Genomic DNA, 27397 nt, shown 5'->3' with positions numbered 1-27397 from the left:
ATTCCTTCTAAGAGAAGTCCAGAAAATAGCAATAGTGGGAAATGAGAAATTAATCCTAAGAAGAAAACTGTAAAATTTGCAAATATGTAGGGATTAGACAACATGTTCCTGAACTATCAATGGGCCAAAAAAAAATGAAATCAACAGGATATCAAAAAATATCTTGATTCAGGGATGCCTAGGTGGCTCAGTTGGTTAAGGATCTAACTCTTGATCTCAGCTCAGGTCTCAATCTCGGGATGGTAAGTTCAAGCTCCTCCTTGGGCTCGACACTGGGCATGGAATTTTCATATATATATATATATATATATATATATATATATATATATATATAATCAATATATATATATATTGATTCAAATGAAAATGAAAACACAGCATACCAAACATTATGAGATGCAGCAAAAAGCATTTCTAAAAGGGAATTTTATAGCAATAAATGCCTACATTAAGAAAAACTGAAAGGTCTCAAATAAACACCCAAACTTTGCATCTCGAAAAACCAGAAAAGAACAAACTAAGCCCAAAGTTAGTAACACATGCAGTAGGTGTAATTTTAAAATAAGTTCCGTAGTTCATTTTTGCTTTTGTTTCTTTTGTTTTCGTGGATGTATCTTGCAAGAAGTTACTGTGGCCAAGTTCAAAAAGGGTGTTGCCTGTGTTCTCCTCTAGGATTTTGATGGAGTCTTGTCTCACATTTAAATCTTTCATCCATTTTGAGTTTATCTTTGTGTATGGTGCAAGAGAGTGGTCTAGTTTCATTCTTCTGCATGTGGATGACCAATTTTCCCAGCACCATTTATTGAAGAGACTGTCTTTCTTCCAGTGGATCGTCTTTCCTCCTTTGTCGAATATTAGTTGAACATAAAGTTCAGGGTCCACTTCTGGGTTCTCTATTCTGTTCCATTGGTCTATGTGTCTGTTTTTGTGCCAGTACCACACTGTCTTGGGACTTCATCAAGATAAGAAGCTTTTGCACAGCAAAGGATACAGTCAACAAAACTCAAAGACAACCTACAGAATGGGAGAAGATATTTGCAAATAACATATCAGATAAAGGGCTAGTTTCCAAAATCTATAAAGAACTTCTTAAACTCAACACCAAAGAAACAAATAATCCAATCATGAAATGGGCAAAAGACATGAAGAGAAATCTCACAGAGGAAGACATAGACATGGCCAACATGCACATGAGAAAATGCTCTGCATCACTTGCCATCAGGGAAATACAAATCAAAACCACAATGAGATACCACCTCACACCAGTGAGAATGGGGAAAATTAATAAGGCAGGAAACAACAAATGTTGGAGAGGATGCGGAGAAAAGGGAACACTCTTACACTGTTGGTGGGAATGTGAACTGGTGCAGCCACTCTGGAAAACTGTGTGGAGGTTCCTCAAAGAGTTAAAAATAGACCTGCCCTACGACCCAGCAATTGCACTGTTAGGGATTTACCCCGAAGATTCAGATGCAATGAAACGCCGGGGCACCTGCACCCCGATGTTTCTAGCAGCCATGTCCACAATAGCCAAACTGTGGAAGGAGCCTCGGTGCCCATCGAAAGATGAATGGATAAAGAAGATGTGGTTTATGTATACAATGGAATATTACTCAGCCATTAGAAACGACAAATACCCACCATTTGCTTCAACGTGGATGGAACTGGAGGGTATTATGCTGAGTGAAGTAAGTCAATCGGAGAAGGACAAACAGTGTATGTTCTCACTCATTTGGGGAATATGAATAATAGTGAAGGGGAATATAAGGGAAGGGAGAAGAAATGTGTGGGAGATATCAGAAAGGGACACAGAACATAAAGACCTCTAACTCTGGGAAATGAACTAGGGGTGGTGGAAGGGGAGGAGGGCGGGGGGTGGGGGTGAATGGGTGACGGGCACGGAGGGGGACACTTGACGGGATGAGCACTGGGTGTTATTCTGTATGTTGGTAAATTGAACACCAATAAAAATTAATTTATAAAAAAAAACAAATACTCATAAAAAAATAAAATAAAATAAAATAAAATAAGTTCCGTTAATGCAGAAGCATAAAGCTCTTAGATGAAGTTACACTGGTAAAAATATCATTAAAACAAGTCAATAGGAACACCTGGGTGGCTCAGCAGTTGAGTGTCTGCCTTTGACTCAGGGCATGATCCGGGAGTTCCGGGATGGAGTCCCACATCGGGCTTCCTGCATGGAGCCTGCTTCTCCCTCTGCCTGTATCTCTGCCTCTGTGTGTGTGTGTCTCTCTCTCATGAATAAATAAATAAATAATCTTTCTAAAAAAAATTTTTTTAAATGAAACAAGTCAATGGATCGTTATTCCCTTTGGAAATCGGGTCAGTTGGCCATTAAAGGATAGAGGAAAAGGAAGGAAATTAAGAATGGCCCTGGCCTCTCCCAAGTTGCTTGCCTCTGGCGATGGCATATGTGTGCATGCCCAAGTGCCATGGTCTCCATGAAGAGAAAACAGCCATATCCTTGACTGCCAAGTGGACAGGATGGATCCAAAGTAAGAAAGTATCCGTAAACTTAGGGCAGTCGTCCCAGCTACCCTGACTAAGAGCCTGGAGGACACTACAGGGAAAGGTCAGTCCTGGGGTAAAATAATTTTCTGAACAGGAACAGTTAGCTTCCTTTTGGTGTTAACCCAACATGGGTGTGCCTTATCCCAGACTCTCCGGCCAACAGCAGCACCTCAAGCCCTCCTGATGGACAATACATTCAAATTACACCATTTAAAAATTAAAATTAGGGATCCCTGGGTGGCACAGCGGTTTAGCGTCTGCCTTTGGCCCAGGGCGCGATCCTGGAGACCCGGGATCGAATCCCACATCGGGGTCCCGGTGCATGGAGCCTGCTTCTCCCTCTGCCTGTGTCTCTGCCTCTCTCTCTCTCTCTCTCTCGACTATCATAAATAAATAAAAATTTTAAAAAATTAAAAAGTTAATAAATGTTAAAAATAAAATAAATTAAATTAGCCTTGCTCTCCCACCAAGGTATTACAACCTTCCTTTCACCATTAATTTTTTTCAAAAATTTGTTGATGCTGACTCTTCCTCACTACATAGTGATCATTTTTTTAAATAGTGATTCTTAGGGGTAGTGTTTAAAAGATTTAACTACTGAAACAGCCTCAGTCAGAATGAAGTACACACCAAACAGACTGACAGCAGCCGTGGAGAGCCAGCGTGGTTCTGTGGGGGGTACTCATAAACACCAACACCCACTGACCCACTTGCTAACAAAACTTCTAGGACTCTACAAGTTTAATTAACAAAAATATTCTATTTAATTCCAATGTGATAGTTAATATCAGATGTGGGCACATTCCCTCTTCCCTAATTCCTCTCAGGTCTAATTTTTCCAGGTCTTCAAGTTTATGTTCTGACTTATCTAAGGATAGTCACCTCATTGCATTCTCATGGTATATAGTCCACCTCCCACTCACAGCCTAGAAATCCAAAATCACTGAGTGAACTCTCCTTCTATCCTCCTAAGGAACTGCAAGACTCTCAACAGCTAATACGTGTTGAATCATACTCCCTCAAAAGACATTTGAAGTCTTAATCCTCAGTACTTCAAAATGACCTTACTTGGAAATAGGGTCTTCGTAGATATACTTAGTTAAAATGAAGTCATAGTAGAGCAGAGTGGGCCCCTCATCCAATATGACTGCTGTCTTTTCAACAGAGACACTGAGGGAAGACAGCAACAGAGACAGAGATTGGAGTTGCACTGCCATAAGCCAAGGAACACTTGGAGCTACCAGAAGCTTCAAGAAGCAACAAAAGAAAGGTCTGGGGTGGCTCAGTCAGTGAAGCATTTAACTCTTGGGTTCAGCTCAGGTCATGATCTCAGAGTCCTGAGATCAAGCTCCATGTCTGGCTCCGCACTCAGCAGGGAGTCTGCTTGAGATTCTCTCTCTCCTTTTCCCTCTGCCCTTCCGACCCCTCAACCCCCTCACCACTGGCTCTCTCAAATACATACATACATACATATATACATATATACATACATAAAATCTTTTTAAAAAGTAAAAGAAGCAATAAAGTTTCTCTCCTTAGAAGGTTCACAGGGAATGTGACTGTCAGCACCTTGATTTCAGATTTCCAAGCCTCCAGAACTTTGGGAGAATGAATCTGTTGGTTGAAGTTACTCAGCTGTGTACCTGCTAAGCAGCCCCAACACACCTGTATAGCAGCCATCTTGAATTCTCTCACACAGGTCAGACTCTACCTGTAGAACCCTTTAAAACTTCACGAGAGGGCAGCCCCGGTGGCGCGGCGGTTTAGCGCCACCTGCAGCCTGGGGTGTGACCCTGGAGGCCCCGGGATCGAGTCCCGTATCGGGCTCCCTGCATGGAGCCTGCTTCTCCCTCTGCCTGTGTCTCTGCCCCTCTCTCTCTCTGTGTCTCTATGAATAAATAAACAAAAATCTTTAAAAAAAAAAAAAAACCTTCACAAGAAAGGTCACACCCATTCTTCTGCTTCCTTTTTGTGGCTGGCTTCTTCCTACAAATCCTATTATCTTTTCTCTCCAAAGAAAATCACCATCAGTCTCCACTGGGGCCTCCCTTTCCTAACCAAAAGCTATCTGAGAGAATCCTTTGGCATATTAAAAACCAAGATAGATGTTAAAATGAAAGTCTATTTTTGAATTAGGAGATGACAAATTTGAAAGTTTTTGTGAACTTCTTAGAAACACATATCATCCTAACCTGAGGTACTTTATTTGAGGGAACAAGCCAAATGTGCTTCTGCCCTAGAAACTTAGTTAACTAATATCTCTGGAGAGATCTCATCCTAGTTCATCTCTACTTGTGTTTTATTCAGTATTCCCACCAAATAATTTAGACATGCTCTGGACTTGATTTTACAAAAAAACAAAATTTACAAATTTAAGTAGTACAAGTTCAGCTGTTAGAGGATGTAAATGATATGTAAACTCTGAGAATCTTGTCACTAAAAGTTAGTGTTTGCCCTTATCAACAGTATACTTGAGTTGATAGCTATTAAATTGGCAAATATAATCAATACCAGTGGTCTCCAAATTGTTTTAATTACTCTATCATCAGTTAAAAGGAAAAAGGAAACTTGAATAGGCACTCATTATATACGTATATTATAAAATATAAGCACGTATATTGTACATTAAAACATACAAACTTTGATTTTTTAAAGAAGATAAAATTAACAACTAAATATAAATAAAAGGGTTATTGTTTGCACACAGACCAACTTGAGATCCTCATTTTGGATACCACTAGCTTATATAATAGTGTATATGGTATCAGTAAACTATGAAATCCTGAATTACTTCAAAGTAACATAAGGATGCCTGGAGGTATTCAAGAGGTATCATAGATCTGGGCTATGGGAATCCTTTTCAGGTCCTGTTACTCTTCTCTCACTTATACAAAACCCTTCCCAACATCATAGTACAAGTTAGCAGGTTAGCAAAGTATAGAAATGGTCAGAACTGATGTTTTGCCAACAGATAATACATATTTGCAGCCAATGATAAATTGAAGAAGAGCAAACCTTAAATTTCAGAATGATAAGGATGTGCACCAATTGAAATAAAAGTAAAATAGTCATCCATTGAGAGGCAATATATAACTCTTTAGGCTCTGGTGTTAGATAGAGCAGGCTTAGAAGGGGAGATGAGTCAAGAATGCTGCCCTTAGCGGCTGCAAGGGAGGCTGCGGCGCTCCTAGGCAGGCCGGCGGCATGGCCGACGAGGAGGAAGACCCTGCTTTTGAGGAGGAAAATGAAGAAATTGGAGGAGGTGCAGAAGGCGGACAGGGTAAAAGGAAGAGACTTTTTTCTAAAGAATATATATAGAGAGAGGCAGAGACACAGGCAGAGGGAGAAGCAGGCTCCATGCAGGGAGCCCGACGCGGGATCCCCAGGATCACACCCCAGGCCGCAGGTGGCGCCAAACCGCTGCACCACGAGGGCTGCCCTGTTTTGCATTTTTTAATGGTTCTTTCAGATGAAGCCTGAAAAGAGTTTGTTAGCGGAGCATTGATCTAGGAAGTAAACTGTCAAGATTCCACATAGTTTGCTTTCTTCTTTTGATTACTGTGTTCTTCATATAAGTAGTATTTGGAGTATTTTCTCTCATGTCCTTTTTCCCTGTGTTAGTATTAGAAAGGATTTTGCCTTCTCTTTTCTGATGCTCCATGCCCCTCCCACCCATCAACACCATAAACACACAGAACACTCTCAGTAAGGGCTGAGCCATTGCTACTTATCCTGTCACTGCCATGGAGTTTTCTACTTAAAGGTATCCCAGGGTTGTTAGTGAATAGATGATAGAAGTTAGGGAAAGAATATTGATGTCAGGGCTCAGTAACTGGGAGGGAACAGAAGTTCCTACTAGGGAAGAACAGGTAGGAACAGTTGGTTATGAAATGTGGTTAAAATCTTTTACATCAAAGTCCATACTTGAAGACGACAAATACAGTTGCGATGTATGATGTATGGGTTTGGGGATGACCAGAATCCTTATACTGAGTCAGTGGATATTCTTGAAGACCTTGTCATAGAGTTCATCACTGAAATGACTCACAAGGCAATGTCAATTGGAAGACAAGGTCGGGTACAAGTTGAAGATATCGTCTTCTTGATTCGAAAGGACCCAAGGAAGTTTGCTAGGGTTAAAGACTTGCTTACTATGAATGAAGAATTGAAACGAGCTAGAAAAGCTTTTGATGAAGCAAATTATGGGTCTTGACACTATCTGTATTTTCTGAAGCTTCATTATTTTCTGGGGAAACCGTGTATAATAACTGTATATTTTCCCCAGTAAGGTCCCAGTATCTATCCATGTATATGCAAGATGGAGAAACATAAAGTTTTCATCTTTTATTTTCAGATCTTCAATTTTAGAGTGAAATTTGAGCCTTGAATTGCCTGCCCTTATATGACTATACTTGAATTACTTGTTGGGTTTTAATGACTACATGTAAGTTGAAATACCTTGCAAACCATGCAGTTCCTTCTGACTTTGACCGTCTAAATGATGAAGTAGTATTTATGTGTTGAGTGTATTTGTGCCTTTGTAGGCTATACAATAGCTGTTTAATATATGAAATCTAAAGGGCACCTTTGATTATGATTGCTAAGATGTTTCATGTATTCTAAAGTTTTTAGACTACAGAAGTCTAAGAAATTATTAAAAGTGAACTGGTTTGCATTTTTTTTTAAAGAAGATAATACAAGAAAATAATAGTGTTTTGGAGGAATGTTTATCGGTCTTAAGATATTTGTTTTTTAATATTCTTTAGATTACAAGAATGATTTTTTTTGTTTTTTTAAATGAAAAGTTTCATGTGAATTCTTCCGTATTGGAAGGCTTTGATTTAATACCTTTTGGACTTAATAATGAACTAGTTGTCAAGTTTTAAGAGAACTCATTTTCCTAGGTCAGATTAAAACTTCTGAAAATAAATACTTTCAGTAGTAGAAATGGTGTTGCTTAAAAAGCTGATGGCAGGATAAGCATTTGAGATAGTGTTTTATTAACATGTTTGTTAGTACTTGTTCATTGTGGAAATGTGTACTTGACTAAAATCATATATGGCTATGGAAACCACTTTTGTAGTTCAGGATATACCATTTTTGTGTGTGTTAAGCTTATTAAATTATTGCATTTAGATTAAAATAAGAAAACTGCAATTGAGGGGATTACTGAATATTTCTCTGTGAAATAATGTTTTGTGTGCTGCTTATAAACATAAATCAGTATGTAGGAGAATTTCACTTTCTTAACCTGTTGATACAAGGAATAAAATGAAAAATTAGGTTTATAATTGAATTTGTGATTTATCAGCTTTTTCTCCCCATTACTAGTAATATAATTTTGGCTGCTTAATTTCATTAAAAAACGTTTTTTCTAAAAAAAAAATGCTGCCCTTTCTTAATTTTAAGTTCTTAATACACCCACAAACCTTGAATTCATATGATTTGGAATAGGACACTCAAAACTCTATGTAAATGTCTTTTTGTGTCCCTTTCTAGATTTGATATAGCTCTTTTCCAGATACCAGTAAGACTATTGATAATGGACTTACTTGATGAGAGGTTACATTCTGGAGTAAAAAGTCATTATTGCAGCTCTGATGTATTAAGTGCTTGATAAGTACCTTACAGATTTTATCCCACCCAACTTCTTAGGGTCTATTTTCTTATCTACAAAAAATAATAACCATCCCCACAAGTAACTCCTCCAGCATTGTCATACAGCAATTAGGTCCCAAGGACAGGATTCCAGGCCAGGGCAGATGGTTGCCAGTGGGTCTTCACCACTCCTATACTGTCAGGAAGAAAGTCTGTTTCATTCCACTTGATCACAGAAAATACATCAAACTGTCTTCTCAGAAATCCCAATCCCAATTACTTCATTAAATCTTCTTTCCTTCTTGGCAAGTCAGATAGGGCAAAAAATCATTGAGCAATAGGTTATCCATTCTTGTTTTTATCCTCATGAGCCTCAGATAAGGAACTGCTTGCCAGAAGGAGTATTTAGGTGGGTTTTATGAGAAGAGGGGATCCAGAATCTTAACTGTTATCAAAAGTGACATCCTTGAACTTCTTTGCTATAAATTCAAAACTGACCTGGTTATTTCTGACATCGCTCTCCAAACTGTTTATATTTTGATCTTATTTTGTTTTATTATAAGGAAACTACTAGACAGTTTCTGGAAGGAATGAGCCATTGACTTGGGGTGCTAAAGATTTTCTCTCAGTTTAATGATTTAAACCTGAGGCTAGGAAATGGGTGGTGAGGTGAAGAGGAAGTCATTTCTAACATCCTGGGCATTGGGTATCAACTGAATTATAAAGGGGGACTTATTCTTATTCAGTGTTATTATATTGTTGTGCAATATACTTATGAAAAAAAAATTTGGAATTTGAAAGGACCCAATAAATCTCATTCTCTCTTCTGCCAGAGTTTTGAATTTATGGAGAGTGACAAGGGAATAAAGCATATGCAGAGCATATTAGCACTTTTATTATTAATAGAGGTTGTGTTGAACAGTGACAGCTTTGCCCCAGAAGGCTCTAAAATAGGCCCTAGAAGCTCCATCAATTAAATTGATCCCAATGCCACTCTTCATCCTAGGTTGAACATTCACTCCCTATTCTATTTTCTATTTCAAATTAGTCTATCCACACTGTCTAAAATATCTTATCAGCAGTTCTGCAAAAAATAAAAATAGCTTCATAAAAACATTCCAATAATTATATGCTAAATGTCCTATATATAAATTTAAGGCTGCTTACCATGAAGTGTCTAGAGAAACTTAAAATTAAAATACCCAAATTAAATCTCTTTATAAATTTTAGGCTTAAAAAAGGAAATTCCAAAATGACTCAAGTCTAAAATCAAATTAACTTTCCTTTGTATATTGGAAAGACAAACCCTCCAAAACCTCTCTTTCTGGAAATATAGTACCTGGTATCATGAAAACTTCCCCTAGTAAAAGGCACTTAAAAACGCTTTAAGGGATGCCTGGGTGGCGCAGCGGTTTGGCACCTGCCTTTGGCCCAGGGCGCGATCCTGGAGACCCGGGATCGAATCCCACGTCGGGCTCCCGGTGCATGGAGCCTGCTTCTCCCTTCTCCCTCTGCCTGTGTCTCTGCCTCTCTCTCTCTCTCTCTCTCTCTCTCTCTCTCTCTGTGACTATCATAAATAAATAAAAATTTAAAAAAAAAACGCTTTACAAAGGATACAGTCAACAAAACTCAAAGACAACCTACAGAATGGGAGAAGATATTTGCAAATAACATATCAGATAAAGGGCTAGTTTCCAAAATCTGTAAAGAACTTATTAAACTCAACAGCAAAGAAACAAACAATCCAATCATGAAATGGACAAAGGACATGAAGAGAAATCTCACAGAGGAAGACATAGACATGGCCAACATGCACATGAGAAAATGGTCTGCATCACTTGCCATCAGGGAAATACAAATCAAAACCACAATGAGATACCACCTCACACCAGTGAGAATGGGGAAAATTAACAAGGCAGGAAACAACAAATGTTGGAGAGGATGCGGAGAAAAGGGAACCCTCTTACACTGTTGGTGGGAATGTGAACTGGTGCAGCCACTCTGGAAAACTGTGTGGAGGTTCCTCAAAGAGTTAAAAATAGACCTGCCCTACGACCCAGCAATTGCACTGTTAGGAATTTACCCCAAAGATTCAGATGCAATGAAACGCCGGGACACCTGCACCCCGATGTTTCTAGCAGCCATGTCCACAATAGCCAAACTGTGGAAGGAGCCTCGGTGTCCATTGAAAGATGAATGGATAAAGAAGATGTGGTTTATGTATACAATGGAATATTACCCAGCCATTAGAAACGACAAATACCCACCATTTGCTTCAACGTGGATGGAACTGGAGGGTATTACGCTGAGTGAAGTAAGTCAATCGGAGAAAGACAAACAGTGTATGTTCTCATTCATTTGGGGAATATGAATAATAGTGAAGGGGAATATAAGGGAAGGGAGAAGAAATGTGTGGGAAATATCAGAAAGGGACACAGAACATAAAGACTCTTAACTCTGGGAAATGAACTAGGGGTGGTGGAAGGGGAGGAGGGCGGGGGGTGGGGGTGAATGGGTGACGGGCACTGAGGGGGGCACTTGACAGGATGAGCACTGGGTGTTATTCTGTATGTTGGTAAATTGAACACCAATAAAAATTAATTTATTTAAAAAAACACTTTAAAAAATGTACAAAGCATTTCTTTAAATGCCTAACAGCTGAGCTGGCAAGAAAGTGATGGAAATCCTTCATGGTCAAAGTTGCTTTTCAAAAAAATTACAAATCCAGCAAGATAACTAGACACTGAAGCCAACAACTGCCCCCTGGGATCTACTGATCTCTGGTAACCTAGAACTTTAGATTCAATGAGCCATCAGCAACAAAGCTTATGTCCTGAGGAAAATGAGATGCCAGATGAGGACTCCTGATAAAGGATGGGCCCCTATAAGATGATATCCTCAGAGAAAGAAAAGCAACTAACTCACAGAAATAGACCATAAAGAACCTTGACTCTTAGTAATGCACTTAAAGGGGAAAAAGTATATTCTCTGAGAATTTATACCCATGAACTGGTCCCCAATTGGGTTTGGACTGGAATTTATAGTATGCATGTGGCCAGAAAACATCCAAGTTGCAAATTTAAAGTCATCCCAAATTGGTAGTGCCACCAGTCACACAGAAGAACCAAGTGTAAATCCTCCCTGAAGGATGCAACACAATCTAATCCTCAAAGAATTTGTACAACTAAAATTCTCAGGGGCATGAGTTCATACACAAATTCACCAACAAATATAAAAATAACAATAAAACCAAGAAAACAAGCCAATATGATTGAGAGTTGATAAAAAAACAAACCACTGATTTATGTCTACAATGAATGCAGATATTAGAATTAGCAAATATAAAATATAAATTATGTTAAATATGTTTAATGAACAATTCTAAAGTTATGATGAAGTGAAAAATAAAGTTTAAGCAGGTTTGAAAATAAAATGGCTATTATCTACAAGACAAGAAATAACTAATGCAGGTAAGTATGCAGAGAAAAGGGAACCCTTTTCTTGTTGGTGGAAAAGTAAACTGGTATATCTACTATGGAAAACAGTATGGAGATTCCTCAAAAAATTAACTTAGAATTACTATATGACCCAGCAATCCCACTGCTGGATATCTATTCAAGGAAATGAAAACAGGATATCAAAAAGATACCTGTACTCTCAACTTCATTGCAGCATTATTCACAACAGCCAAGACAAAACAACTTACGTGTCCACTGACTGATGGTAAAGAAAGTATGGGAGATATATCTATAACTGAATATTATACAACCATAAAAAAGAGGGAAATACTGCCATTTGCAACATGGATGTACTTTGAGAGAATTATACTAAGTGAAATAAGTCAGAAGAAAAAGGCAAATACTCTATTACTTTATTTATATGTGGAATCTAAAAAAGCCAAGCTCTTAGAAGCAGAGAGTAGAATGATGGTTATATAGTTAACTCTTGAATGATGGTTAGGGGCATCAACCCCTTGTTGTCAAAAATCAGCCTACGCCTTTAGACTCCCAAAAACTTAACTGCTAATACCTTAATGTTGACCAGAAGGCTTACCAGCAATGCAAACAATTGATTAACACATATTTTATATGTTAGATGTATCACATACTGTATTCTTACAATTAAGTAAGCTAGAGAAAAGAAAATGTTATTAAGAAAACCATAAGGAAGAGAAGATACTTCTATAGTACCATACAAAAAAAATCCACGTTCAACTTCATGTTGTTCGAAGATCAACTGTATATCACATTTCCTTTATCCGTTCATCCACTGATAGATCCTTATATTGTTTCCATGTCATGGTTATTGTTAGTAACATCACAATTAATATGAGGGGGGTGGGGCAGATATCTTTTCAAGATACTGATTTCATTTTCTTCTGATACATGCCCAGAAGTGACATTACTGGATCACATGGGAGTTCTATTTTTAATATTTTAAGGAATCTCCATACCTTTTCTATAACGGCTGCCCAAATTTGCATTCCCAACAACAGTGTGCAAGGCACTAAGATATTCCATGTATGGCATGATACCATTTATATGAAATATCCAGATATAGAAAATCTGACATAGAAAATAGATCAGTGGTTGCCTGGGTCTGGGGGTAAATGATGAATAATTGCAAACAGGCAGGGAAAACCCTTTGGGGTGAGAGAAGTATTCTAAAACTAGAGTGTGACAGTGGTGCACAACTCAGTAAATTAACTAAAAAAATCATCACACTGTATACCTAAAATGGACGAACTTTATGGTATGTGTGGAAATATGCCTCAATGCAGCTAGGAACAATTCTCTATGTTTAATATTACCTTTTTTTCTCTCCCTGTTATTTAATCAAATGGGTTTTTCCCCCTGTCATTTCCTAATCACCTATTATGAAACAGCGCTGAAATCTCACTTTTACTGTTAATAACATAATATTCATGGCAACCCTATGATGTGGGTATGTCTATACCCATTTTTGAGAGGAAGATACTGAGACTTTGAGCTTTAGTCAGCTGGACAGGATCAGATAAATTGTCAGTAGCAGAGCTGATGCAAAACCAGGCCTATCTGGCTTGGAAGCATGGGCCTAGTCCATAAACTACACTGCTGCCTCTGCTAAAGATGAAGAGTTTCAGAGAATCTTCTTTTTTTTTTTTTTTTTTTTTTTTAGCAAAAGAAAAAAAGTGGTTGCCCAAGAAACAAAGCTCTCAATTTCAAAATATATTATATGCTCCAGGCCAAGTGAACCCTAGAGCATTTCAAGACCTTTGCTGCTGATATAAAGTGGGGATCAGAGAAACGACTCCAGACTCAGACTGACAAGGTCAATTCAGACTCTAGTCATGACCTCTAGTCATGACCTCCAAGGTTCACTTATCAGCTATGGTTCAATTGGTCATAGAACAGATGAAATGGTCATCCCTCTTTCTCTCTTTAAAGATTATATTTATTTATTTGAGAGAGAGAGGAGTGCGCGCAAGCATGCAGAGTGAGAGAGGGCACAAACAAGGGGAGGAGCAGAGAGAGAAGCAGTCTCTTGGTTGAGCAGGGAGCCCAACAAGGGGCTCTATCCCAGGACACCGGGATCATGACCTGAGCCAAAGGCAGACACTTAACCAACTGAGCCACCCAGGCACTGGAATGGGTGTCTCTTTAATGCACATATAATCTTCCAAGAATGTTTAAATGCAAATTCTAGAGCCCTGTGTGCAGATATTTTGGTCCAATCGGCTTAGGGTAGGGCCTCAGAAATTATATTTTTAACAAGCATAGGAAAATTGTCAAAACTACAAGTTTTAGAGATAAATGCACTTGGGTTGGAATGTTGTCATAAGCCATTAACTAGTTGTGGCACTTTTGCCAACTTAGCATCTCTGAGCCTCAGTTTCCTTATCTACAAAGGGTGTTAATAATAATACTTATCTTGTAAAATTGTTGTGAATTTTTCATTACTCTATGCTTTGAAAAAGCAGTCAGTAAGCAGTAGCTTCTTTTTCTATTTATGCTTTTTTTTTTTCCTAGAGAGTCTGAAAGGATGGAGTTTTGCCAGCAATCCAGACTGAACACTCTCAGAATCAGGTCAGCAGCAAAGAAGCTGCTGGGTTGGATGAAATCAACCCAACAGAGAAAGCACAATAGCCAGGCCTGCAGCCCTCAGGCACTGTTGATTTGTGTCTCTTGTGGGAGATTTTAATATCTAAAGTTGAACTCCATTGACTCGCAGATTTATTCTATCCCTAGCCTTCAAAAACAATCCTGAGAAAAACTGATAAGAGGAGAAAACACGAGGCAAAGATGACACCTACTGGCAGCAAAAGGCCCCTGCAAAGGGCATTTCTGTTGCTTGACTGCTTCTGACATGGATTAATCCTTGCTATTTATTCATCCTGCTGCCTTCTCACAAGAAACAGGGCAGCTCGGGTGGCTCAGCGGTTCAGCGCCACTTTCAGCCTATGGCGTGATCCTGGAGGCCCAGGATCGAGTCCTGCGTCGGGCTCCCCCCATGGAGCCTGCTTCTCTCTCTGCCTGTGTCTCTGGCCACCCCCCTCTCGTGAATAAGTAAATAAAATATTAAAGAAAAAAGAAACATTGCATCAAGGAAATAATCAGAGATGTGGACAAAGGTTTACATGTGAAAGTTTTCATTAAGTATTATTTATGGAAGTGAAATATTGGGAAGACTTAGTGTCCAACAGTGCAACAAAGGTTAAATAAATTTTGGTACTTGTGTATTAATCAACCATTTAAAGCTATGTTTTCAAACCGTTTTAATAACACAAAGAAATGCTCATCTAAAGATGTTTAAGGACAAAATGAGGGTTATGAAACAAAACATTTTAGGATTATGATTAAATAAAATTGATATCTGTATATGCCCCTAGAAAGGAATCTGGAATAAAATGTAGAAAATGTTAATAGAGAGCACTTCTGAGATTAGCATTTTCTTTTTTGTACAGCCCTGTGTTTTTCAGCATTTCGACAATAAGCATGTATTACCTTATTGAATAGAAAGTGAAGGAATAAAATTTGTTTATATTTTGTAACTGTTTTCCAGCTTCATTGAGATATAATTGACTCACAACATTGTATGAATTTAAGGTATACAAGCTGATGATTTTATACATGTATATATATTGTGACATGATTACCACAGTAAGGTTAGTTAACACTTCCATCACCTCACATAATAACAATTTGTGTGTATGCAGTTAGAACATTTAAGATATACTCTCTTTTAAAAAATTATTTCTTAAGAAAGAAAATAACATTTTGAGGGAGGAAACCCAAAACAGATACTGATGGAGTAGTGGGAGTCTGGTGGTGACCTTAGTCGTATCCGATACTGCAATGTCACAGGACCACAGAACCACCAAACAAAGGGAGGAGGCCATTTTACTGTCTAAGAAAAAAGTAGGGGGATCCCTGAGTGGCTCAGCGGTTTGGCGCCTGCCTTTGGCCTTGGGCGCTATCCTGGAGTCCCGGGATCGAGTCCCGCGTGGGACTCCCGGCATGGAGCCTGCTTCTCCCTCCTCCTGTATCTCTGCCTCTCTTTCTCTCTATGTCTATCATAAATAAATAAATAAATCTTTTTTTTTAAAAAAAAAAAAGAAGAAGAAGAAAGTATTTTGTTTTCCCCAGCCAAATCATCACTCTTGCAACTGGCTTTCCTTTCATATTATCTCTAGAGAATTTTCTCACATAATGACTATGATTCAAGGTCTGCCCTCCTGGGCAAGTGAGTATATGTAAATCTCTTCATTGAATATCTCTTCTTGCTTCCCCCACCTTATCTGGCAAGGCTGGGGCTCTATCACACACCAGTTCTATGAATCACCTGACTTCTCTAAGCTTCCCTCTTCTCATCGATAAAATAATGGTGACAGCAGTTACCAGCTGACCTATTACCATTGTGAGCTTTTTGTAAGATAATATGTTTTGAAAACAATGCTATGAGAATCATATGCAAGGTCATAGGAGCCAACATCCTTCACTGAATGATTATGTGCCAGACACAAGGCCTCTTCTTACGTATTATTTCATGTTATCATCATAAGAAGTTAGTAGAATCCCCATTTACCAATGAGAAAACTAAGTGTATACTCTCCTCACAGTCAAATATCTTTTCCATTGTAGAGCCAGGATTTGAACTCAGTTTGATCTCCAAAAGCCAGGTTCTTGAATATTATGCTTTACTACTGCATAGAATCTTAGTGCTCAAAGGGACCCAACAGATCATTACTTTGAATCCCTGTAGTTGACAGATGAGGACATCAAGATCCAGAGAAGGGACATGACCTGCCCATACAACCAACAAGAAGTGCCACAAATTTCACTTCACAGAATGCTAAGAGTCTCTGCATAATCTGCCAGCCAATGTGGTTTCTAGTTACTCAAGTCGAGGGAGTGGGCTGGGGTTTCTGTTCTCAGCTCCACTTCACTGTTGCTGGAAACCAGAAACTCTTGGATCCACCCTATTATTCAACGGCCAAATTACATATTCTAAACTGAGTGAAATCTTGAACTTCCAGGGAAAGTGGACTTTTACCCAATCACCACAAATATCCACTTTTAATATTTGGAGTTGAACCCCACTGACTCATAAATTTAGTTCGGGGGAAAGTACTCCAGGAGAGGAAACCACGTGTGTGAAAGTGTAGAGGTAGGATCAAGTCTGACACGTTCCAGAAGCAGCAAAGAGGCTAAAGTTACTGGAGCAGAGTGGAGCAAAGATGGAGCCTGGTCAGAGATGAGGTCAGAGTGATGTTAGGAGACAGATCACAGGGGTCAAACAGGCCACTGCAAGGATGTTGGTATTCATTCTGAGTGAAATAAGAAACTATTGTAGGGTTTTGAACAAACGAGTGACACAATCTGACCTACTTTTTTAAAGGATTATTCATTAAGAATAGACTGAAGGAGCTAAGGTAGAAGCAAGAAGACAGTAGGAGGATAAGACGGTCTCACACTCTTCAAGGCAGAGATAATGACTTGGACCAGCATAGTATCAATGGAGGTGGTAAAACACAATTGGATTTTGGAAGCAGTTTGAACATAGACCTGGTCTAGCTATTTCCTGACTAATTGGATATAGGATGAAAAAAAAATTAGTGAGGCATCAGGAATGGCTCCAGTGTTTTTGGCTGCACTACAAGAATGAAGCTACTATTCACTGAGAAGGAGAAGACTGAGTGGAGCAGGTGTGTGAGACCAGGAATTCGTAGAGGGATGTTGAGTGTGACCACCCACTGGAGCTATTCTGTAGGCAATTATTTACATGACACTGGAGAGCAGTTGAGAGCTCTGGGAGTCATCAACATACTTGAATTGCTTAAAAACTTGAAGCTGGATGAGGTCAACAATGGGCAAAGTGAGATAGAGAAGCCGAGAAGACCAAGGACTGAGCCACGGGGTCCTTCAATGTTAGGCAGTCTGGAGACAAAGAGAAATCAGCAAAAGAGCCTGAGAAAGAGCCACCAATGACCTGGAAGAGAACAGGAAAGTGCAATAAACAGATTCTAATTTCAACTGACACATAAGCCAGTAATATTCTATTCTCTAATAACTTTATTTGGTTCCCTGAATCAATGTGAAAAAATTCTACACCTCTGAGTGCTTTTTTCCTTTGCATTAATGCCCAACCATTCCCAGCCCTCTCCCCATGATTACTGTGTAGGGCTGGTAGCAGCCAGAGCAGTAGCGCTGATGTCAGGAAAATGGCTCAGACAGGCAGCCTGTCTGCTGCTTTGATACACTCCATGTCCAGAGGGAGAACTGCCAATCCAAACAGATCCCACAGATTGTGCCCTACCCAATGCTATCAAAACACAGACGAGAGAATGCTTAAGCCAGCTGTCTGGGAAGACTATCAAGGTATCATGCAGCTTATGGGAGCTCAACAGCATGTAGAAGATGATGTACTGAACCCAAGGGAAAAAAGATGGACTCAGGAGCCTGGAGCATCCTCCAACTTGATTGCCCCCGCAAGGCTCTTGCCCTAAGTTCTTGAGGACAACGTGCCAAAATGGCCCTAAGGAGGAAACAACGTCCAGGAACTAATTCTGCATTTCCGAGAACACAGAAATATCTTCAAAGCTTCAACTCTACAATCTGATTTATACAGATCCATGTTTGAGATTCCACCATTATCAGAGTGTAATCTCTTGGTTAAAAAATGTTTTTCATAAACCCTACTATCTATCACTTTCAGCTCAAAATGGAAACAGAGTTTAATAGAGAGGAACAGGAAGGAGAGAGGGGACAGGGTACTGGGAGGATGGAGAACCCGCCTAACCCACCCCCACTCCCATCACCAACCATTTCCACCACCTCCCAGGGTGGAAAATGGTCCAGAACAGGGAGGCAGAAAATGGAGGAAGCTCACCGTCTGGAATTTCCCCTGTTGACAGATGTGGGAGGGAGTCGCAGGGATGAGTCAGAAACTCTTTAGTTGGTGCTTAAGAGCTGCCTATGCAAATCTTCTAGGGCCTTCTTTGCTACCATAAACACCTTTGGGTTTACCCAAATGCCTTGCTGGCACACAGGCATTCCAGAAAATCGAGTGTGACTGTTCTGAGGGGCTGAGGGCAGGCTTCTCACTCAAAGCCTAAGAAGCCTCAACTCTGGCTGTCACCCTGACCTCCTCTATCAACTTCTTCTGGCCTTTTGCCCCCAGACCCTAGTCTCTATCTCACCCTAAAACTCCACTCAGTGCTGAAAAATACCCAATACTGTGATTCTTTGTTCCACTTTATTTCATATCCATACTTCTCATCTCCCTTCTCAGAGCTTTCCTAAAACATCTTTCTTTTGAAGGAGCAAGAGAGGTATGGAGTTCTCTGGACTCATTGAAGCTTACTGCTCTTCTGGTTCCAAATCAGCTACATCTCTGAAGGCAGCACTCTCAGAACCTGCTGGAAACTGAAGGCCAGGTGCCAGCCTCATGCCCAGAGACTGTGTCTAGCTGACCCTGAGAAAGAAGACCAGGCACAGCCAGCTCATAACCCGGCATCAGGCTCCTGGCTTGTGAGCTGTGATTTATTGCTACATCTACTCCCTGGATGAGTCAGGAACATGCTCAGCTTGTTTGGGAAAAGTCAGGAGGTCAGTATGACCAGGGTGAAGTGAATGAGGAAAAGAGTGATAGGTGGTGAGATCAGAGAGGTACAGACACCAGATCACATGGGGCCTGGCCATTAGTAGATTCTATTTCAAGTGAAATGAGGGGCCATTGGAGGGTTTTGATCAAGCAATAATATGATGGACTGTAATGTAAAAGGGTGGCTCTGGTTCCTGTGTGGAAAGGAATCTAAGGAAGTAAGAATGGAGTGGGGGGGACAGGTGACATGATGGTGTCTTGACCCAGAGTGGAAGCAGTGCTTAGGAGTGGACAGATTCAGTCCACAGTACAAAAGCAAATAGGATTTGCTAGTGTTCTAAACTGAGAGAGAGGAGTCAGCAAATGGGTCAAAGATTTCCATTAACTGAGATGGGAAGGAAAAGATTTGGGGGATTGCTGGATCCATGAGTTCAATTTCACTATCTTTATCTGAGGTGCTCCGGGGACATCTCAGTGGAGATGTCTGGAGTTAGTGGAGAGATTGGGACTGGAGATATAAATTTGAGAGTCTTCTGAACATAATGTTAGAGCTAGGGGTTGCTGGATGAGGTCTCCAGGGGAGTGAATACAGCTCTGGAGAAGATGTCCAAGAACTATGCTCCAGAATATTCCCATTTTTAAAAGTCAGGAAAACAAAGATCATGCAACAAAGGAGATGGAACAAAGAGAGCAATGAGAGAGAATCAAGAGGAAGTGGTGATCCAGAAGCCAGGAGTGAGAGAATAATCAGCCAAGTCATTTTCCCTGAGAACTGGGCAAAGAAATAACTGAGAATGAAATCAGAATCCCAACAATGTTCTGCAGCCCTGGGTTTCATGGAGGCTCTATGGGAGCTTAGCCAACCGGGTTCTAGGCCTTTCTCCCTGCTTTAACCATGTCTGCTCCTCTGTTAGCTTTGGGGTTCCATGCCAAGATTTCTTCAGAAGAAAGGGTTCTAGCACTCAAAACACAAAACTTTGGAAACTGTTGGAACATTGGGAAAGGGGCAAGCATGTGGAGAGGGACTTTCTCTGAAGCACTACTCCTGGGGAAAAATCTAAAACTGAGGTTGGAAATCATAGAGCTCATGACTTCTAAGGCCTTTCTCAGCTCTAAAACGTGTGAGTTCCACTCTCTTGGTTCCAGCCCCTGGACAACAATCTCACTTAACATTCCACTCATGCTCTGGTCTGATGGACCTTGATGAAGACATAGGACCTGGCTGGCCCTGATCCAAGGGCTTGATAACATTAGGGGCCTTTGATGAATGGTATAAGAAACATTTGTTTGATCCAAGTGCTGCATTGAACTCTGATTTTCAGGAAAACTACTGGACTAAACATCCTGCCTCCTCCTGCCTCCCAGATCTTAATCAGCCTCACTGTCTGGAATTAGGCAGTGTCTGCACAAGGTCTCATCCATGACTACCAGCCTCCTCCTCAATTTTTAAGTATTATCTATTTTTGCTGGTCAATTTTTAAGTATTATCTATTTTTTCTTGGTTTCTCAGATACCATAGTCTCTCTGTCTTCTGCCAAAATTAAATGCTAACAAGTTCAGGTATCCAAAGCTGCCCTTCCCTTAGATGTAATTTTCTAGCTCTATCAACTTGCAATACAGATGTAAGGAAAAAATGCAACAATCCTGAAGAAAATCTAAGCATAGGGGAAGCAACTTGGCTTTCCTTGCACAAACACTCATTTCTAACACCAGGATCCAACTACAAGAAAATAAGACATGAGAGCTGAATTTAGGAATCTTCTAATCCAGACTTAAAGCTTGAGACATAATCTGCTCTTACAACTCCTGTGCTCCTCTTCCAAGATGTTTTTCTCTTTTAAGATTTTATTTATTTATTTGACAGAGAGAGAGAGAGAGCGTGCACAAGCAGGGGGAGCAGTAGGCAAAGGATGAAGCAAGCTCCCTGCTGAGCAGGGAGGCTGAAAGCAAGCCTGATTCCAGGACCCTGGGATCATGACCTGAGCTGAAGGCAGATGCTTAACTGACTGAGTCACCCAGGTGTCCCCCAAGATTTTTTAAATTAATTTATTTACTTGAGACAGAGAGAGAGAAAGTGTGAGTGTGCATGAGGAGTGGGGAGGGACAGAGAGAGAGAGAGAGAGAATCTCCAGCAGACACCCCTCCAAACTGGGAGTGATGGGAGAAGGGGTGGGGAGTAGCACCTGTCTTGTGACCCTGAGATCATAACCTGAGCTGAAATCAAGAGTAAGATGCTTAATTGACTGAGCCACCTAGGCAGCCCCTCTTCCAAGATTTTGACCCTGTCTTTCAAGAACTTTGATGGAGAATTGAATATGTCTTCATCTTAAGAGATTATACAATGTCATATTCTATTCAAGATAAAAATAAAGGCAGCATGGTACCATGCCTGAGGATTATGCATAAGCCACCTAACTCACTTGCTTACAGATGTAGTTTTGAATGTAGATGAGGACCGGAGCCAATAGCCAAGAAAAAATGCTGGAGATGTCTTTGGTGCGAAAAGGTGGTTTTACTAAAGCATGGGGACAGGCCCCATGGGGAGAAAGAGTTGCACTGGGAATGAGCAAGGGAAGTGGCCCATTATATGCTTTCTTTCAAATTGGGAGGGGGTTAGGGATAGCATAAGTCTAAGGAATTTTGGAAGCAAGGTTTCCAGGACCTTAAGGGAGCTGCTAGCTGTTACTGAGGAAAGGTCACTTATTACTGTCTAACCTGAGTCATGAGACTCTTTAGATATATATCGGTGGGTCATATGCTTGGGGGGTGATTGCTAACACGTATCTTGGGGGTTTAGAGATAAAGGAAGTTTCCAAAAGAATTTTTATATGTTAAAGTAGACTTACAGGATCCAGGGGGTTAGACTAAGATAGCCTTTTGCCCCTAGCAAAGTGTCAACACTGAGGCAGCTGAGTCCCTAGAGGAAGGTCACCCTGCCTGTTTCAAGGACTTGTCAATGGATTGTAGGCAGTAAGGAAATTTAATAATTTTTCTCTGCCCTTGTTTCCCACATCACTTACTGTGATGAACATTTTTTTATTTTGTCCTTACAGCATCTTGTCCCTAGGTCCTCCTTTGAGGAACCACCCCTGCTTCACCTTCATCCCTTGTGGTTTGGTGAGGCTAACTCTACTCCTATCTATAGGAACAGGCATGAGCCACAGGCTAAATTCAATCAGTGCCTTCCATTCCCCAACCCATAGACTAAATACAGAACGGACCCAGAACCCAACTTGGGTCAATGGCAGTCAAGCCTATGACTTTGTGGTAATATTAGACAGGAGATGAATACTCTTCTTTCATTAAAACTCAAGATAAGGGATGGGTACCTGGCCAGCTCAGTCAGTGGAGTGTGCAACTCTTAATCTTAGGGTTGTGAGTTTAAACCCCACATTGGAATTAGAGATTACTAAAAGATAATTTTTAAATCGTTTTTAAAAATAAATCCATTAGTACATCTCTTTTTAAAAAGCAAAAATAAGAAAGCATATGGAGACTCCCACTATAGAAAGTAAAGTTAAGGGGATATGAGCCTGGGGCGACTAACATCTATTTCCAGGATGAAAAACTAACCTACGTTTGGAGCCTATTCAGAGGAGGGCAGAGCAGGGAGATAAGAAGATATAGGATTCTGGGGGAACCCTGGGTGGCGCAGCAGTTTAGCGCCTGCCTTTGCCCCAGGGCGCGATCCTGGAGACCTGGGATCGAATCCCACTTTGGGCTCCCGGTGCATGGAGCCTGCTTCTCCCTCTGCCTGTGTCTCTGCCTCTCTCTCTGTGTGTGACTATCATAAATAAATTTTTAAAAAAAAAGAAGATATAGGATTCTGGATTTAGATGTGTCTGAACAGAGGCACAAAATAAATTCCTTTTTTTGGTTAAGTAAGTTTGAAATGGGTTTTCTGTCACTTGTAACCAAAAGAATCACAAATTATCCATCTTCTCTAGATCTTGATATCTGAGCCTTTAGAATGGAGATGTTTAGAACTAGTCAGTGGTTCTTAGTGGAGGCACTAATAGCATTTGGTGGGACAATTTTTTATTGTGCAAACCATTCTGAACATTCATTTTTGCTCCCTGTCCACAAAATGCCAGAAGCATCCTTCAGTTATTACAACAACCAAAAACCCACAACTAGCTCACTAGAAACACATACACACACACATACACACACATTCCAAAATGGCCCCTATGGGCAAGTGTTTCTCAACCTGAGAACAAATAAACTAGAACATCTCCAAGGACTCCCTCAACTGAAACTAGCCATGTCATGTACCAGAAATCAGGTTTACTAGAGTCTAGTCTTAGCATCAACTGAAAATAATTTAGTTTTAAAATGGGAACACTAATGTACAGCTATATGGGTAAACCTATCAAAGGATCCTTGTGATTAATTACTCAAATGAAGTAACTCTAGCATAATGTAAAATAGATCCATAACAGTCCCCAGGGATATAATCCAAACACATTTTTTTCCAAGTCCATATGCACCACAGTTGATTTATCTATTCACTCACTGAAGGACATTTTGGTTGCTTCCAAGTTTTGGCAATTATGAGTAAAACTGCTATAACATCTGTGTGCAGATTTTCGTGTGGACATAAGCATTTAACTCTTTTAGGTAAATACCGCAAAGTCTAAACGCTTTGAATACTATTGTAGCTTATAATTTGTCCCATAAATAGTTAAATTTACTCAATTCATCTAGCAATAAAGAGTTAAAATCACGGCTACTCTGTGTCACCATCATTTTCCTAGACCTCTTCAATTGCATCTCTAGCAAGAGATTGGTTTAGGAGGTGGGGAGGGGTCATTTTTAATAAACAAATGGGTTTCATTACTTCCTGTATTACTGTAAGGATCACTATAGAACAATAGTGAAGTTGATGGCTGGCAGTTAGCTACACTCATTCACTTCTCCACATCCATCTCTCAGCTCAGATAATTTACTGCATGTCATTCTTTGTTAGTCAGAACCACAAATGTTAAATCCTTGAATGCCAAGGAGGCCTTGTACCCCACCCTGCTCTGTAAATGTAAGAGAATAAAGTTTTCAGTGCCTTTTAGAAGTCTTCAGTTTGTAAACTGATTTTTTTATGATATCTTTGTAACCTTTACTTTTTCCTCTTCTTGGCAATTCTGCGCTCTTTAATATTTATCCTCAAACAAACGGTCTAAACTCTCCACTGGCAAATTTGGATATGTCAGGAAAGTGGGCTCCTTTCCATGTACTGCCTTTGAAATCTGAGCACAATAAGATGACTTCACATTGCGTGAGCACAGCCAACCAAATCTAGGCTGAGGGTTACAGCCACGACAGACAGCGCTTTCATCTCAGCTCTCTTCAAAACTGCCAGAAATTATTGCTGCTGAAAGTAGTGCCAGGATCCTGGGGCCAATTTTCAAGTTTAGGAGGATGTGAGGGGTATCCTATACCACCCTATTGGCTCAAGGACCTAACGACCTCTCCTCTCCTCCTCACCCCTACCATGAAACATGGCAGCTGCTTGACACTCTGGTACCTCCCCTTGAGACAAAGCAGGAGTTTGGCTATTTGAAGGCTGAGAGAGATGTCGCTTTGAAGTCAGAGAAGTGAGATGGCAGGAGAAACAAGGGGAGGCAGTTAAACCACCTCAAAACTATTTTTTGATTTTCAGACTGCATAGAAAGTGGCCCTGAAACTTAGAACAAAACCTCAATCTTTCGCATATTCATCTTTGAAGTCAAAAATTGGTGGGAAGGCTGGCTATGAAAGCACAGACCCATAGCTTCATGAACAGCAAATTTAAGCAGTTTCCCCAAATTTCCTATGTAAGTATTGCTTCAGATTACTATGGCTGCTCTAAATACTGTCCCTCATCTTCTCTCTCTGACCTTCATTCCCCACATTTAGAGCTTACAAAGAAACTGAGATTTCCTTTTCAGCAGAATATACCATCACTATGCCTCATGCAGGGCCCTCTGTACATTAGAGAAATGGAAGTGTCTTGTGTCTTGTCCATCACTCCTTTATTAGAGGTAATTACCTCCAGCTGGGCCAAGTTGATTGAGCAAATATTCAATTTTCACATGATTTTGCTGTAGCACCATAATGAATGTGAAAGAAGGTCCGTGGAATAAATAGTTAAAGGAGTTGGAGCTGGAGCTGAAAACATGGGCTGCTTTGTTCTTATGACAACTGCTTCACCATCTAAAACATTCTCCCATTTTGAAGGATCTGTCTTTTCCAGCCACAACCCTCAAGCTATAGTTATAGACCCATGATTTTTTTTTATGCCAAGGTTATGAATACTCTTTTATGAATATTTTCCTTTGAACTCATTTTTGTTGAAGAAGAAAAATAGCCCTATGTATTGCACGGCTGACAGTAATAGACAAAACATAACAAATTATTCTCGTAGGAGCAGTAAAATGCTCCAAAATGCACATAGAAAAATTCCAAATACAACATAATGTTTATGGAGCACTGTCTTTGCAGCTCTAATTCTTAAAAAGTAATATTTCTGACTGGCATGTATTATATAGAACATATTTCAGAGATTAATATCAAGATTAATACCTTAAAATGTATCCATCCCTTCACGGTATCATGATTACTTTTCCCATATCACTGCAAACCCTGGGTGAATCGCATTTTAGGATGTGCCATTTGGAAGGAAGGAAATCTTCATTGGATTAAGCTGCTTATGTTTTATTTCTCCTTTTATCTCATTTCAACATATCCTCCAACTTCCTCCTCTAAAAATAATTCAACTAATGCCAACATAACAGATTATAGTAGATTTATTAATTTCATTTTGCCTCCAAAGGAAGTTATTATTGAGGCTTATAATTATATATGTAGTACTGTCAACCAATGTTTAGGTTCCTTATTAAAACTTCTTTTCATTCCATGTTAATATAATCAGTGAAATCATTTCTTTTCTGGTGTTAAAAAAAGTATGTGTTTTACCTAAGCCCCTTTCCAAAGTTTTATCTCATCCATAAATTAATCCAGAAAAGAGCCTTTTTTAATCCTGCTTTGGGGCTTAGATTCCTAAGCCCTGGAAGCATTCGTGTTATATCCATACTGATGTAAAAACCTTCGCTATGGCAGAAAAATAATTCTGCATACAGATAGTATGCCTCTGAAGCCTAGCATTGTCAGGTGAATTATGGCAAGGGTGATTTAAGAATGCTTCTCCAGACTGAGAGAATGACCTATAAAAATTCCAAGATAAATTGTTGCTTTGCATTTGGCATTAAGAATATTCTATGTTCTTTTCTCTTTTTTTTTTTTTTAAATTTTATTTATTTATTTATTTACGATAGTCAGAGAGAGAGAGAGAGAGAGAGAGAGGCAGAGACACAGGCAGAGGGAGAAACAGGCTCCATGCACCGGGAGCCCGACGTGGGATTCGATCCCGGGTCTCCAGGATCGCGCCCTGGGCCAAAGGCAGGCGCTAAACCACTGCGCCACCCAGGGATCCCTCTTTTCTCTTTTTTTAAGATTTTTTTTATTTATTCATGAGAGACACAGAGAGGGGCAGAGACATAGGGAGAGGGAGAAGCAGGCTCTCTATGGGGAACCCGATATGGGACTCGATCCCAGATCCCAGATCGATCCCAGGACCCTGCCTTTTCATGTGAAGGGGCAGTACTTCTCTGTTCCTTAAACTATAGAGGTTCACAACATGAGCTTTAGAGCCAGACTGCTTGGGTTCAGATCCCATTGTTGCCACTTATCAGCTGTGTGATCTTGAAGAAGGCACTTAAGCACCCTGAGCATCATAAAATAGGGCTAATAATATCACCTGCCCCTTGGGATTGTTGTGAAGATGAGGTCAGTAAAAAACATATAGAGCACTTACATCATCTGACACATAGGTAGTACCCAATAAGTGTTAACTCGGAATATTATTCAACTCCCAAGGCAGACATCCCTTTATATAAATTTAGAGCAGATTTGTAAAATAAAAAGAAATCCTAGAAAAATCTAGTTCTATAAGATTTACCAGTACACAGACAGATAATGCTATATACATGATTTAATAAAGTTCTGGCTATTCTTTTATATAATTATATATGGGGGGGGATCCCTGGGTGGCGCAGCGGTTTGGCGCCTGCCTTTGGCCCAGGGCGTGATCCTGGAGACCCGGGATCGAGTCCCACGTCGGGCTCCCGGTGCATGGAGCCTGCTTCTCCCT

The 27397-nt window shown here is 40.0% G+C and overlaps 2 protein-coding genes across 2 annotated transcripts in view; both read left to right on the top strand.

Annotated features, from left to right (window-relative positions):
- Positions 1-27397, top strand: part of LOC129510768 (60S ribosomal protein L31-like) — a 255999-nt gene that overhangs the window by 98683 nt on the left and 129919 nt on the right. The window lies entirely within an intron of this gene.
- Positions 5737-6745, top strand: LOC129510856 (transcription initiation factor TFIID subunit 13-like). The gene is made up of 2 exons (XM_055327144.1): positions 5737-5812; positions 6531-6745. Exons 1-2 carry the CDS (start codon positions 5737-5739, stop codon positions 6743-6745), a joined length of 291 nt encoding a protein of 96 aa, XP_055183119.1.

Source organism: Nyctereutes procyonoides, unplaced genomic scaffold, assembly GCF_905146905.1.
Source record: "Nyctereutes procyonoides isolate TBG_1078 unplaced genomic scaffold, NYPRO_anot_genome, whole genome shotgun sequence".
NCBI lineage: Eukaryota > Metazoa > Chordata > Mammalia > Carnivora > Canidae > Nyctereutes > Nyctereutes procyonoides.
This window is presented reverse-complemented; position numbering and strand designations above follow the sequence as displayed.

Coding starts and splice junctions, on each gene's coding strand:
- LOC129510856 (XM_055327144.1), top strand. CDS start 5,737: ATGGCCGACGAGGAGGAAGACCCTGCTTTTGAGGAGGAAAATGAAGAA. Junction 5,813..6,530: donor AGGTGCAGAAGGCGGACAGG/GTAAAAGGAAGA, acceptor ATACTGAGTCAG/TGGATATTCTTGAAGACCTT.